This window comes from Labrus mixtus, chromosome 24, assembly GCF_963584025.1.
Source record: "Labrus mixtus chromosome 24, fLabMix1.1, whole genome shotgun sequence".
NCBI lineage: Eukaryota > Metazoa > Chordata > Actinopteri > Labriformes > Labridae > Labrus > Labrus mixtus.
In genome coordinates, this window is record NC_083635.1 from 5,251,733 (window position 1) to 5,264,677 (window position 12,945).

The 12,945-nt window shown below is 39.9% G+C and overlaps 1 protein-coding gene across 2 annotated transcripts in view; it reads right to left on the bottom strand.

Moving 5' to 3' along the window:
• Positions 1–12,945, bottom strand: part of filip1l (filamin A interacting protein 1-like) — a 62,129-nt gene that overhangs the window by 4,258 nt on the left and 44,926 nt on the right. For both annotated transcript variants that reach the window (XM_061032323.1, XM_061032322.1), the window contains exon 5: positions 912–3,747. In XM_061032323.1, coding sequence (XP_060888306.1) covers positions 912–3,747 — 2,836 coding nt within the window. The remainder of the gene's footprint in view (positions 1–911; positions 3,748–12,945) is intronic.

A 12,945-nucleotide genomic window follows, 5' to 3' on the forward strand; every position in this document is an offset into this window, starting at 1 on the left:
TTCACCTCTCACAGCGGCCTTATGGAGCACCACTCTGAGGTTGAAAGGATTCAAGCAGAGTTTCCGTTGCGTCATTTAAAAGAACTCCTAAGTTCTCATCATGCTGGTTTTCTCTCGCACACTGTTGTGTTCTGGATGTATAAAGAAACTATGACATCAACCTATGATTTTAACTCAAGCAAGTAGACATGTGAGAATTCAAAAAGATGAAAAGGTTTTTCTGTTTGTAATCTGGTCAAGTTTGAGCTCTTACTCTTACATACTTACTCTCTAAATCATTGAAAACTTTCTTTGCATGCATCATTATTTAAATCAAACAACTGATATTAGAATATTTGCATTTTCCTTGCATTATGTCTTTTAATTTTACACATTCAAAACATGCCGGATTTAGTGAATAAATGAAATGGGCAAGCATGGATGAAAAACTAAAATAAAAACACTTGTTTTTGCACACTTTAATTCTCAGAAAACCAAACAACTTAATATAATGCAATATGTGTTATATGAAGTATAAAACTGGTATGATACATCAGTGTGAATAATCTGACTACATGGCAAATAAGCCACTGAGTACAATACAGTAAGTGCACATAAGTTAAAACCTTGTGTTATGTCAAAAAAAAAATCAATTTTCTAGTGCTTTCAAATTGTATTTTTTTTCTCATGCAAGCAAACAATTGTTTGAAAGTGTCACACAAAACCAAGCACCTCAACCAAAATAAAAGGAAGACATTCAAACCTTGGTTTAAGCACATAAATTATGTAAAACAGACATGTAAATGTATCAGGGCATACAGCTGGGGCCTAAAGGTCTACGGTGGGACTGGATGTGATGGGAAGGATTCAGTAACAAAGGATGGGATGGAGAGATTTGGGGGGTTGTCAGGTCAGTCATAGACATTACTTACTGTAATTTGTGATGGCCTTTGGATTGGGGTAGAGGTGGGCTTAATCATGATGCTACTTGTGATTTTGCTGTTGCCTTTGAGAGTAGGAGTACTGCAATTTGCAAGCACCTGAGTCCTCTGCTCCTGGAGTCCAGGGGTATGGCATGGACTCAGTGTTTGTGTCGGAGTGCTGATGCTCTGTATAAAGGGGCTCCCTAAGTGAATGTGGATTTTGTTGTCCTCTGTTGTGATGACATTTGGCCCAGAGCTGTTTGACCTCTGCACCTGCCAGCTGGTTTGCCTTTCTGGCGACACACGGAAGACGGCATGTCCTCCAACAACCTCCACCGGCTCTGTGGATAGGGAGCGGTCAGGGGTGCCTGTTGTGACCGACACAATTTGAATAGGTGACATGGCTCTGTCTGGCGTAACAGAGCCACAAGAATCCGGAGTCATTGCTCTGGAGTATGTGGCCATGGTGAAAGGTGACAGGGATCTATCAGGTGAACAAAGACCGTCGGATATTGGCGAACCTTTGGATTTGATTGTTGGGGAAATGGATTTTGCAGTTGGGGACATGGAAGCATTTTGAATGATGGTAATTCTCTGTTTGGGTGGACCTCCACTTGTGGGTATGACGGCAGTGCTGGTGAATGACTGGGTGTTTTCTGTGGTCGGGCTGGTGATCTCTAATGTTGCTGTGTTATGGCCGTGGTCAGGAGTAACTTTAATGTGCAGAGGTTGCCCAGGACTGTGGGTCAACACAACATCTCCAGACTGGACGTGGTTGCCGTTCTGCCGCGGTTGCACTTTGCCGTTCACCTGATGTGGTGTGTCTTTGTTTTTAAGGAACGGGACTCTGGCTCTTCTCATGTTGTTGTTGAGGTTATTTACATTATTGATGAGTGAGGGGCTACATTTGCTGAGTTGAAGCTCATTGCTGTAGTTTGCATTATCTTCAGTTTCACTCTCATCGTACAGCTTCCCGTTTACCACAGCCCGTTCCAGCGGTGCGATTGTCTTGCAGTTCGGGGACATGAGGTCAAGTGGCTCAGTCTGAACTTCCTTTGTGGAAACATGGAGGTCTGAAAAACGCCTTCCATTCATGCCAGGACGAAGGCTTTTGCTAAATCGTCTGTATCTCTCAAGCTCTCTTGTGAGTGTCTCCATCTCTCTGGCCAGTTCTTTGTTTCTGACCTCCTGCTGGGTCAGTTTTCTTTGCAGTGTAGAGTGGTCAGTTTTCATGCGGCAAATTGAGTCCTCTGTTCCCATAAAGTCATGGATCTTCTCTTTCAAAGCTGTTACCTCTCTCGTCAAGTGACTTGACTTTGCCTCCTCATCCTTCAAGCGCTTATAGAGAACGTGCTCTTGGTTGCACTCTTTCTTTTCTGCCAATTGGTACTTTGAAAGTTCATTCCTGGATATTTCCAGCTCTTCCATCAAGGCTTTAGCTTTCTCTTGTTCGTTGTTGAATCGTTTCTCCAGTGACTCAAACTCCTCTGTTTTTAAGAGGTCACCTTCCACCACCTTCATGTCTTTTAATTTGCGTCTGAGGCGTTCAACCTCCTGTGTCAAGTCTTTGACTTTGTTGTCTTCTTGTTGGAAGCGGTTAGCAATGGGTGTTTTGATGTGCTCCTCTTTTGCTTTGTTTCTCAGGTGCTCTCTTTCAATGGTCTCTAGCGATTGCAACCTTTTCTTCATCATATTGATCTTCGACTCCAAATCATTGCTCTTTTCCTCCTCAGCTCTCAGCTTTGCTTTCAAGTCATCCCTTTCCTTTGTAGCGCTGCACATTTTCTCCTCCAGTTCAGCCTTTGACCTCAGGGCTTTCTTGCTTTCCTCAATCAGCTTCTCTGTGACTGATGTAACTTTATCCTGTTCAGCCTGAAGTTTGCCCGTGCTGTTTTGGACTTTGTTCTCCATTTGCTTCAACTTCTCCGCCATTGCCTTCCTCTCATCCACAAGCATGACTGTGAGAGTCTTTAACTTGGTGAGATCTTCCTTCAGACTCAGCTCTGTCTTTCCCAATTGGCTCTCAGCAGTCTCAAGCTCTTTGACCCTGATTTTCAACACTTCAAGCTCACTGGTCAGAACCTTTGACACTGTCTTCTCTTTCTCCATGTTGCTTTTGAGTGAGCTGCATTCTTGTTTGCTCTTGCTGAAAGCATCCTCCAGTTTCTCTAAGTCCATAATTCTGTTGTTCAGTTTATCGACCTCAGCTTTCAGGCTCCGGCTTTGATTTGCCTCTTTCTCCAGTTTCTTGTTGAGGTCCCTGCAGTGATCCTCCATCCTGATCAACTCTTCATCCTTCCCTTCCATTTCAAGGACCCTTTTCCGTAACTCTTCAAGCTCAGACATGAGGCTAGAGTTTCCGCACTCACCACGACTTATTTTATCCCTCAGCTCCAGCAGTTCCTCCTCAGCTCTGCGCAGTGTCTTGTTGGTCTCCTCCAGCTCATCAAGCTGCCTGCTGAGAGTTGACATTTTGAGGCGCAGCTGCCTGTTTTGGGCATCCTCAGTGGTCAATTTGGCAGTCATGGCCTCTTGTTCCTGATGGTATCGACCCTTTTGGTCACTCAGCTCAGCCTCCAAGCGAAAGACCTTTTGCTCCTCCTCCTGTAGTCGAGCATTAGCTGAGCTCAGCTCCTCTTGGGCTTGTGAGGCGCTGTCACTCAGTTCCTGGACCTTGGCTGTTTGTTGATTCAGCTGTTCAGTGAGACGCTGTTGTTCATCCACAACCACCAACGCAAATGACTTGAGTTTTGTCAGCTCCTCCTTCAGACTTGTGACCTTTTTATTATTATCTTCTTCCTTTCTTTCTTGGTAGGCCTTTTCCTGATCAATTAACAGCTTCAACCTGTAAGAAAACAAGAAAATATGGTGTTTCAGCAAACCAATTCAGATATGTGATCATTTAATAAGTGCATAAAAATAAAGAAATGTCACACCAATCATATAAATCTTGAAATTTACAATAATTTTACTTTAACTTGATTGACCTGGATTGACGGTTATTTCTTCTTCTATAGGCTTTAAGTATGCATGAAAAGTTCTAAAGTAACTCCACACCCCCACTGTCATTACCCATTGGGTCCACTTTTCCAAACACTGACACATCATAAACACTGTGATTTACCTGCATTTCTGAGCAGGACTTAACTTTTAATGTCATGGAAAATTTAACACGTCATAAAAAACATAGCTTTAACTCTCTTAAGTTGGTAGTCTGGAATGCCTGTGGTCATTTTTTTGTATCCCCTTGTTACCAACTAATTCTCCAATGGTTTGAAAACCTGAGTTACTGCTATAAATATCTAACCATGACTTTTACAATCAGTTTATTTCAAAAAGTTTCCAATGTTTTTCATGGTGTACCAGATGGCCCTCACTGAGTCATTTGGGAAATGATTGGAAAAGACTGACATGACGCCAAATTGTTGATGTAAAACACTGACAATAATCTAACCAGATAAAACAAGCATTATGACAGGGGAATTATAAAAAAAGACAAACTGATTCCACAATGAAACAGAAAAACTAAAGCAATACTTTATGAAGGCAAACTTGTGGATGGTCTGTTCATTATGTAACTCACCCTTTCATACAGTATGACAAAAAACTAAAGGTAAAAAAGTTAGAACTACTTGTATATCATTTTTGTACATGCTGTTTAAATACCATTACAGGTTAAAAAGTACTCAGATGATTCCCAAGATGTCCTCCAACACACATGTGCCACTGGAACAACTTAAAGTGCTCAAAGTACAATGCATAGCCGGGGTCAGTGCGTCTGGCACATGCATACATCACCGTGCCTTCAGCCCCAAGGGGAAACTATGTTATGACTGCAGTGTGTGCAGCTGCCAGGCATTTACACACAGATGGCCCACTGGCATGGAACAATCCTTTAATTAAGGGGTTCCTCTACTACCAACCCTGCACCCCCCTCACCCAAAACCACCACCAACTACCCTCCCCGTTTTTTTAAAATACATTTGAAGGAATTCCCCCTGCTTTCATAGGCAATTACAGTCCCTCAGAGTTTATACAGAACCCCCCCCCCCCCCCCCCCCCCCCCCCGCACCAACACACACTCAAGGAGCACTGATTCCACATGTACACTTGGATTGTGGGCTATGATGTAAGTATGGTAGGGTGGGTCACTTTTCTGAGTGTGTGTCATTTATTTTCTTCAGTAGCTGCTAAAAGGGTGGGAGCTCAAAGGAGACACGTGTGACTGCATGAAGCCATGTGGTGCAATTAGATGCAGACCTAACAACACCCCCATAAAATATAACAAAGGATATGAATAAGACTTCATTATTAGTGTGGTTTAAGTGCATTAGGAGATGTTTTTTTTCAGGGCAGTTCTGTTTTTGTGAAGCAAATATACTTATAAGTTGTGTTATTAAATTGATTTATGTTAACTGTGTACAGATTCAAAATCGCCCAAGCAAGTGTCAGTTAAGGGATACGTTTGTGGCCAAAAAGGTTAACGACCAACATGGAATTAAAAAACTATTGTTCATGGTACTTTTTAAGTACTTTTTAAGTTGAGGAACCTTTACTTTAGTACTTCCATCTCAAGTCACTTCATACTTCTAATCTACTGCATTATACTGTAATAAGTGACACTGCTTAGTTTCACTTATAACATGTACTTGTACTCACTTGTAACATTAAAGGGCGGCCTACACATTTAATAACAAAACAGTCACTTACTTGGCATAATCTTTCTCTACTGTTGGTTTTAAATAAACCAACGCTTGCATTTTTAGTTTCAGCTCACCTTGTCCTGAATTTAAGGCATTGAAGCTTCAACACTGTAAACTAAACCCAAATCCCTTTTAAAAGCCTTTTATAAACCCATTTTCACTTTGAGGTCTGTGTGTACTCCCTGTGCTCTGATCATTTTCCTGTCTAGCTTTGTTGACATGAAGTTTGCCCTTGTTACAAACTGGCTGCATGAAATGCTGACAAAACATTTTAGTTATCTTTCATACTTTTTCAAGGACTAAGGGAAAAGTATGCCCGCTTCATCTAGACACAAAAGTTTTGAAAAATTACATTTTCTCTGAATAGAATGTGTACGCAGTTGCTAAGCAAACACTCAGACATCTCTCCTGCAAACTAGCCTGTCGTCTGTAATCACTGTTTATTTAATGTCTTATCTCAGTCTCGCTGTTTTTCTAGTGATGTCATCTACCCAAATAGAAAGAGAAGTGAACTCTGTTCTCTTGAAGGACTGGAAAAGCTGCCTATCGCTTAAAAAAAAAAAAAAAAAAAAGAGTCCTGAACTGGATATAAATCCTGTAAACCGACACAAGGTCGCTTTTCGCTTATAAAAGCAAACCCATTGAGAGGAAACTGCTCTTAGCCCAAAATACACGGCTCCCCTCACACCATTGAAATCACTTTTAGCACTTTATACCTACATTTTACTACAGCCCTGTATTCCCAATGCACTTTGTGGTGCGTAAGGAAATGTTGGTCACTTGCTCCTGAACTTTTATCATTAAGGACACACACATAGATCAGTGTATTTGGCCTAGACAAATTTCATTATTAGATTTAATGTTATTTCGTTTGGAAGACAAAACAAGAGGTGATCTTTGGGGGAAACATTGCCCAGCAGCTAACCCTTAACTAGTTGATGAGACGGACATCATTTTAAAGCGCAGTAGCAGCCTAACTGACCAGCTTTCATCGTCTGTAATAAGTCTGCAGAAGCCGTTGCTTTACACGTTAAGGGAACACATAATTATTACAGCTAATCTATAAAGCATTCGTCCCATTTCCCCATAATTTTTTATCTCGCCGTCGTTGGAGAGCAGCCCTTTTATGCAGACGTCTTCGCAGCAGGAAAGAACATTTTGGAGGAATAAATTGCAAAGTGCTGAGCATAAAGCTGGCGACATAACAGTTTCATGGCTATCAGTGTTACAAGACACCTTACCACCCACTCTGCAGCCTTTGCAACCTTTTCAACAGGCAATAAGTTTGTATAGGATCGGATGCACGACCACCTCTGTGGGTTGTAAATGTGTCGTGGATAAAAAGTCCCAAATGTAGGATATCTTTAGTTAACTTGATTGTTTTTGGCGTTGTTGCAAATCTATTTTTTCCTCAAATTTTCACCTACAAGAATGCAATAAAACAGAAAAAGGAAACATACAATGGGAGCAGTTAGCCATGACTAAAAGAGTCACAACGAGCAGCTTTACCGAGGGTTTCCCTCTCTTTACGTGGCTCTCAAAGCTGGAAACTGTGGCTCACCCGTTGCCTAAAGCTCCCATATGTCAGGGCCATTTCCGAACCACAAGTGATTAGGTCATGTATGTACAGACCGATATATCCTGTATACACACACGCACACACAGGCAGTCTGAAGGGGATGGTGTTGTGTGTTGACTGTGTTTAAAGTCCACACAGGCTAAGTGATATGCCCCCAGAGTCCAATCAACGTGTGTAAAGTATAGAGCTCTGAGCTTTATTAACTTCCTCATCGTGGTAATATGGTTAATGAAGCATTATGTAACCAAGAGACATCTGAACCTTCTGTGGCTAAATCTAATAGATTAACAGTTCTTCTGGTACAGAATACAAAGAAAAATAGCCCAAAAATCTGTGTCGTGAATGAAATTTAAAGTACATAAACCAACAACCAAAGCAGAGTTTAAAAAAATACATATTTTTAAAATAAAGATTTTATCAACCACCATCAGTTTGTCAGGACAAGAAGTGATTACATCAGACTGAATCCATCATTTTAATGTCATTCCCTCAACTATAAAACTTTTCTTTATTTCTCTCTTACCAAAATAATAGAATGCATATACAGTATTAAAAATGAAGTATAATTACAGAAGTTATGTAATCAAGTATCTGCTATCGTGCTTACAACAAAGTCATTTCCTGTTCATATCGAATGCTTAAATACTTTTTCTTTTAATTTCATGTTACTTGTTTGTTTGAAACTTGGCTTTCAGTGTTTCTACAATGATGTTATCTTCGTAAAATTACATCACAATTGATTTGCTGCAAATGTTACGTGCTTTCAACCGTTTCTCACAACACTGAGCCTCATTATGGATTTAATACTGAACATCTTTGGTGGAGTTTGCATTGTGAGACAGCTGAGTCTAACTCTTCAGCACATCAGAGCTGTTCTTTCAGATTCAGATGAATGAATCAAAAAATGTTTCAGCTTTTCCTCATGGACATTCACAACAGTATTAAAGAGGGAATAGACTGATATGGCGCAACTCCCCTCTTTTGAGACAAAGTTTTTAAATACTTCTTTTTCATTTAAATCATTTTGAAGAATAATTTAAAACTTGAACTTCTCTACAGTCTCAGAAATATCTTGAAGTACTTTGAAACGCTAGCTTTTTTCTAAGTTGAAAAGCATTTTACTGAGTTATATGAAGTTGGCAGACTAAGTTGTTTGATCATCAGACATTTCAGAGACGAACAAAAAATACCCTAAAGCCAAAAAAACACACAATGAAACAAACTAAATACGCAAGAACACAAGCAGAAAATGATGCTACCCTCACCATGGATTCACTTCTAAGCCATTCAAACTATCGGCAACTTTTTTAAAGTCTAAGAAGTTTTGTTCAAAGTGCCTACCTGTGCCAAAGGCTTTCCCAGCTTCACAGCCATAAGCTCATGATCTTGCCGTACAACACCCGACCCTCCACTCTTCCTCTCTGTGTGTGTCTCACTCACTGAGTAGCCGTGATGTGGGCATTCCTGCACTCAGACCAAACAATAAGGGATGTGCTCCCTGCCTATGGACCATTACATCATCAACATGTCCTTATATGGAGCTTTGCATTGCTGAGGCTCGCAAGAAGGGGGTGTGCTTGCTCGTATGTGTAAGTGCTCATAACTGTTAAACTAGAGGATGTGGCAGAGAAGAGGGAAAGGTTTTTTTTCTTGACGTATGTATTGTGTGAAATATCTGACGGTTCTGTCACTGCTCTGGAGGCAAGGCATGTAGTCGAGGAGAGACAAGCAGTTCGAGTTTCAGTATTTCTCCCTCTGCCTCTCGTCAACATATTGAGCCAAGAAAGGAGGAATAAAGAATAAGCTTCAAAAGTTAATGAGAAATTCTTGGAAGAGGATTTGTAATTGAGACCGATGCTGAAGTACAAGACAAGACATGTTACACAAATCTTTGACTTGTCTTCATATTTGAATGGTTTCACTGAAATTGGAATCATGAGGTGCCACTAGCTGTTAGCAGCAACCTCACTCAGGAATGTTAAAACTGCTAATAAGCTAGGGATGATGTTTTGGTGGCTGACTTAGTTTTCAGGAATTCATTTTTTTCCCACAACATGGTTCCTTTCTCAGGCTCCATTTATATCAGATTTAACAGTGTAATTTGGTATTTTATATCAGTATACAGCAATTTTTAAAACATTTTCAGACCCATATAACACATGTATAATAATAATAATAATAATAATAGCCCTGCATTTAAAAAATGTAACTCAGGTAAAAGTACATACATATGAACATCTAGTCCTAATAATAATAAATAAGTACTTTCTATGGACTCTACCCACTTTCATGGCCCAGATCTGTATTTTACCAAGAAAACCAGTTTGTGTTTTCACTTCATGGCCAAGAGTTACATTAAAACAAAAGTTTTCATATCTGTACTGTAGATTCAAAGCTACAGATGAGGGGGCCAATAGTTTGGCAAAAAGTCCACCTCGCCTGGCTCTCTGAAGATAAATAAATTATCCCACCAGCAGCTACGAAGTGTTAACTTTGTAGGATATCTTGTCTGTTCATGACTTGTTCCTTTCAGTCTCAATCTACATAGCCTGAAAACCATAACAGGAATAAAGTTTAATAAACTACTCGATTGGTCGAGAAGCAGTGTGAAATGGTTGTTAACGTTTACCCTCAGATATTTGGTGGAAAATGGTCCAACTTCCTCAAATTTGCACTAACATATAGATCTTAGGCGTATGTGCTTTGTAACTTTCCACTTCTGAAAGGCAATGCAGTACTCTCACAGCCAGCATTATGAGCTTGCATCCAAAGCTTGGGTTAGGTATTTAGACATTGTAACTGTGTGTGTTAAAGTGGCTTTAAGATAATGGCATCACAACCAAATAATGGAATTTAATTCAATCACAAATTTAGCATAGCACAGATCTCTTCATCAGTGGCACTTTGTTCAGTTAAAAGTGCTTTCGTTTTTACTTGAATTATCAGATTGCTCTTACATAACCCACACATTTTTTAAACGTAATCTGTTGACTAGATCTGTCTCTGAGTGTTCGTAATTTGTTTAATCTATTGTAACATGATAAGAGTAAATTTTGGTGATTGTTTACAGAGTTTAGATCTTAGCTGTCAGTGTCTCTATTGTTTAGTGGAAAACAATGGGACTGGTGACATTGCATGGTGCAGAAACATATGGAGAACTCAAGTAATGACATAATGCTTTCCTACAAACACTGCTCAAGAACAGCAGGACCTCATGTTTAGTGTAAGGCAACAGTGCATGACATTCAATAAGACAGCAAATTACTCACATGTACATGTCAGTCTGTAAAAAAAAACTGAGTTCATTCTGTCACTAAATGTTTTCAGGCAATACGTTAGAGTTCTAACTGAATCCAGCCATCAAGCAAGAAACAAAGCCAAGACTCCTGTCTCCTGCCTACTGAGTAAAATATGTCATGGTTGCACAATGGATGAGGTCACATGTATTAAATACTAAGCTGCAATCTCTGCCCACCTAGCTAAAGGACACATATTTCATGGATCAGTTTTAAGCTGTACTTGGCAGGACTTTTAAATAAAAAATACTGACATCTTTGCCCAATAAAGTGGTGATGGTTAAACGCAAGAAGTCATGACCTCTCTTCTCAACTGAATGTTTGCCAAACAATACTCAGTAAAGTAACAAGTACCCTGGTTTTCCCATTCATACTGTCATTTATTACGTATAAAACTAACAATGATCAGAAACAGGTTGTTTGTTTTATCAGTTGAGTCCACAAGATTTAAATACCCATCCTTCCAACAAGAACCGTTCCAGTCCTAATACCAGTATCAGTATTCACCTCCAATGGTAAATTATTGGCTAATAATCAAATCATGATATCGACTGGTAACATGAAGGGAATATGGTATCCAAAATGGTAACTTGACTTAGGTTTGTTTGGTGGCAGATGGGCTTTAGAGCCAGACATGACTCACTAATTCCTAAAAAGAGGTAAAATGAAAACATGTGGCCCAGCAACTTGTGTAATAAATTGCAACTAATCACAAACTTTTTGACCAATTGGAGGAGACTTTTGTTGGACCATAGTGAATGAGACTGTGTGGAAAACGTTTGGATGGCTAATGACGCCAATAGCAGCCAAAAATAGCATTTGTTTTTAGCCAGAAACTTGCCATGTTGCCTGAGCAAACACGAATAATTTGAAGAGTTGTTTGGACAATACTGCTAGACGTACGTTTGTTATTCAGTACGCTCAACACCATTTGGTAGTTGTCACATAAGTTGTTGACAGCTTACAGCCTAAAGTTCAGAGTCTGGAGGAGTTGGAAGGACAACCAGAATGACATGTCAGAGTTACACACTGTGACCTGAGCCTTGTCTCTTTCTTGCTTCTTAGAGGAACCAATTCCTGTTTCCACTTGAAAGTATAACCCCAGATTGCTCAGAAAGCCTTTTTTTCCTGAAGCACTCTGGAGTCTTCAGAGTAGAATTGTAATACTTTGCAACAACACCATGGGAATTGGGGTACTGTAGTGCACACTTGGATAAAGCATGATTGATTTCAGGGAGTTTAAAACACCAATACTTCATAACCCCCAGCTACAGAGTCACAGAGTGCAACAACTGCCCTCCAGCTCTGGCGATAAACTATGATGTATTTTAGCTTAGTGTTCTCTTCCATTTCCTCGCAGCAAATTGTTTGTTCGTGGAACAAACAATTCGGTCATCCAAAATTAGATTCTATTTCTGGATTCGGACAAATTTGAGGCCCAGAGTCGTGTACACATAAAACAGATGTTGGGGATCAAACAGACGATCAGGCCACACAAACATGTTTGCTGTGACAAGCCTCCGCTAAATGACAAATAGAGGGAGGATGAAGACGTATTATGTAACCTTGATTAGATGACTATTTTGCTGACGATGCTCAGAAGAATGTGGAGGTTTGGGATTTGGGTTTTCATGAGCAACGTGTGCGGTTTGGCAAAGCAGTTGTTAAATCTCAAAGCATCGTCTTCCGGCATTTTTAGATTCTGTTTTGTTTTTGTGAGCTGGGACTTCCTGGAAATTCAAGATTACAAATGAGCTACAAGCATGAATGGAAGGATTTATTCCCCCTTGGAAGAAGGCGATGACTTTTGATTACAGAAGCTTGTGTCTTTCCAACTTTGACTTTCTCTGTAAGGCTATCTATGGTCAAAGATTTTACATTGTCAAAAAAGTCCCTTTGGCTTAGTGGTTTAAATGTCTACCTTATAATTGTAACGTTTCCAGTTTTATTCTGACTGAGTACCTTGATGTCATGCTACTCTATCCATTTGAACTCTTATCATTATTTACACTGTCACTGTCAAAAAAAATAAAAATCCTTTTAATCTCAATTCACCAAACTCCTAAAATGAACATCAGAGTAGTGGGTGAGAACGTGCATTGATGCAACTTATTTTCTGCAAAATGATTGAAATTCTCTTAAACTTTGTGAAATTTGTGGATTGGCACTCTACTCAGTTACTCAAACTAGTCTTGAAACATGTTGACATAAATACAAGGGAGTGTTATGGGCTTCACGGCAATGACTTGGCCTCTTCTTTTAACGTTATATGAGTGAACCAGTGATATGGGATATCCTTGATTTCTTTTACTTGTCGAGTTTCAGGCTGAACATGATGAAAAATACAGCTGTTATATGAGCACAGTCAAGTGTTGCAAAAGCTTGCAGCAAAGGACACCTGTGTTTCAGTTTGTAAGTGCACTTTTATGTGTGTACGTGTGTATGTGTTAGGGCTGGTACCTGAT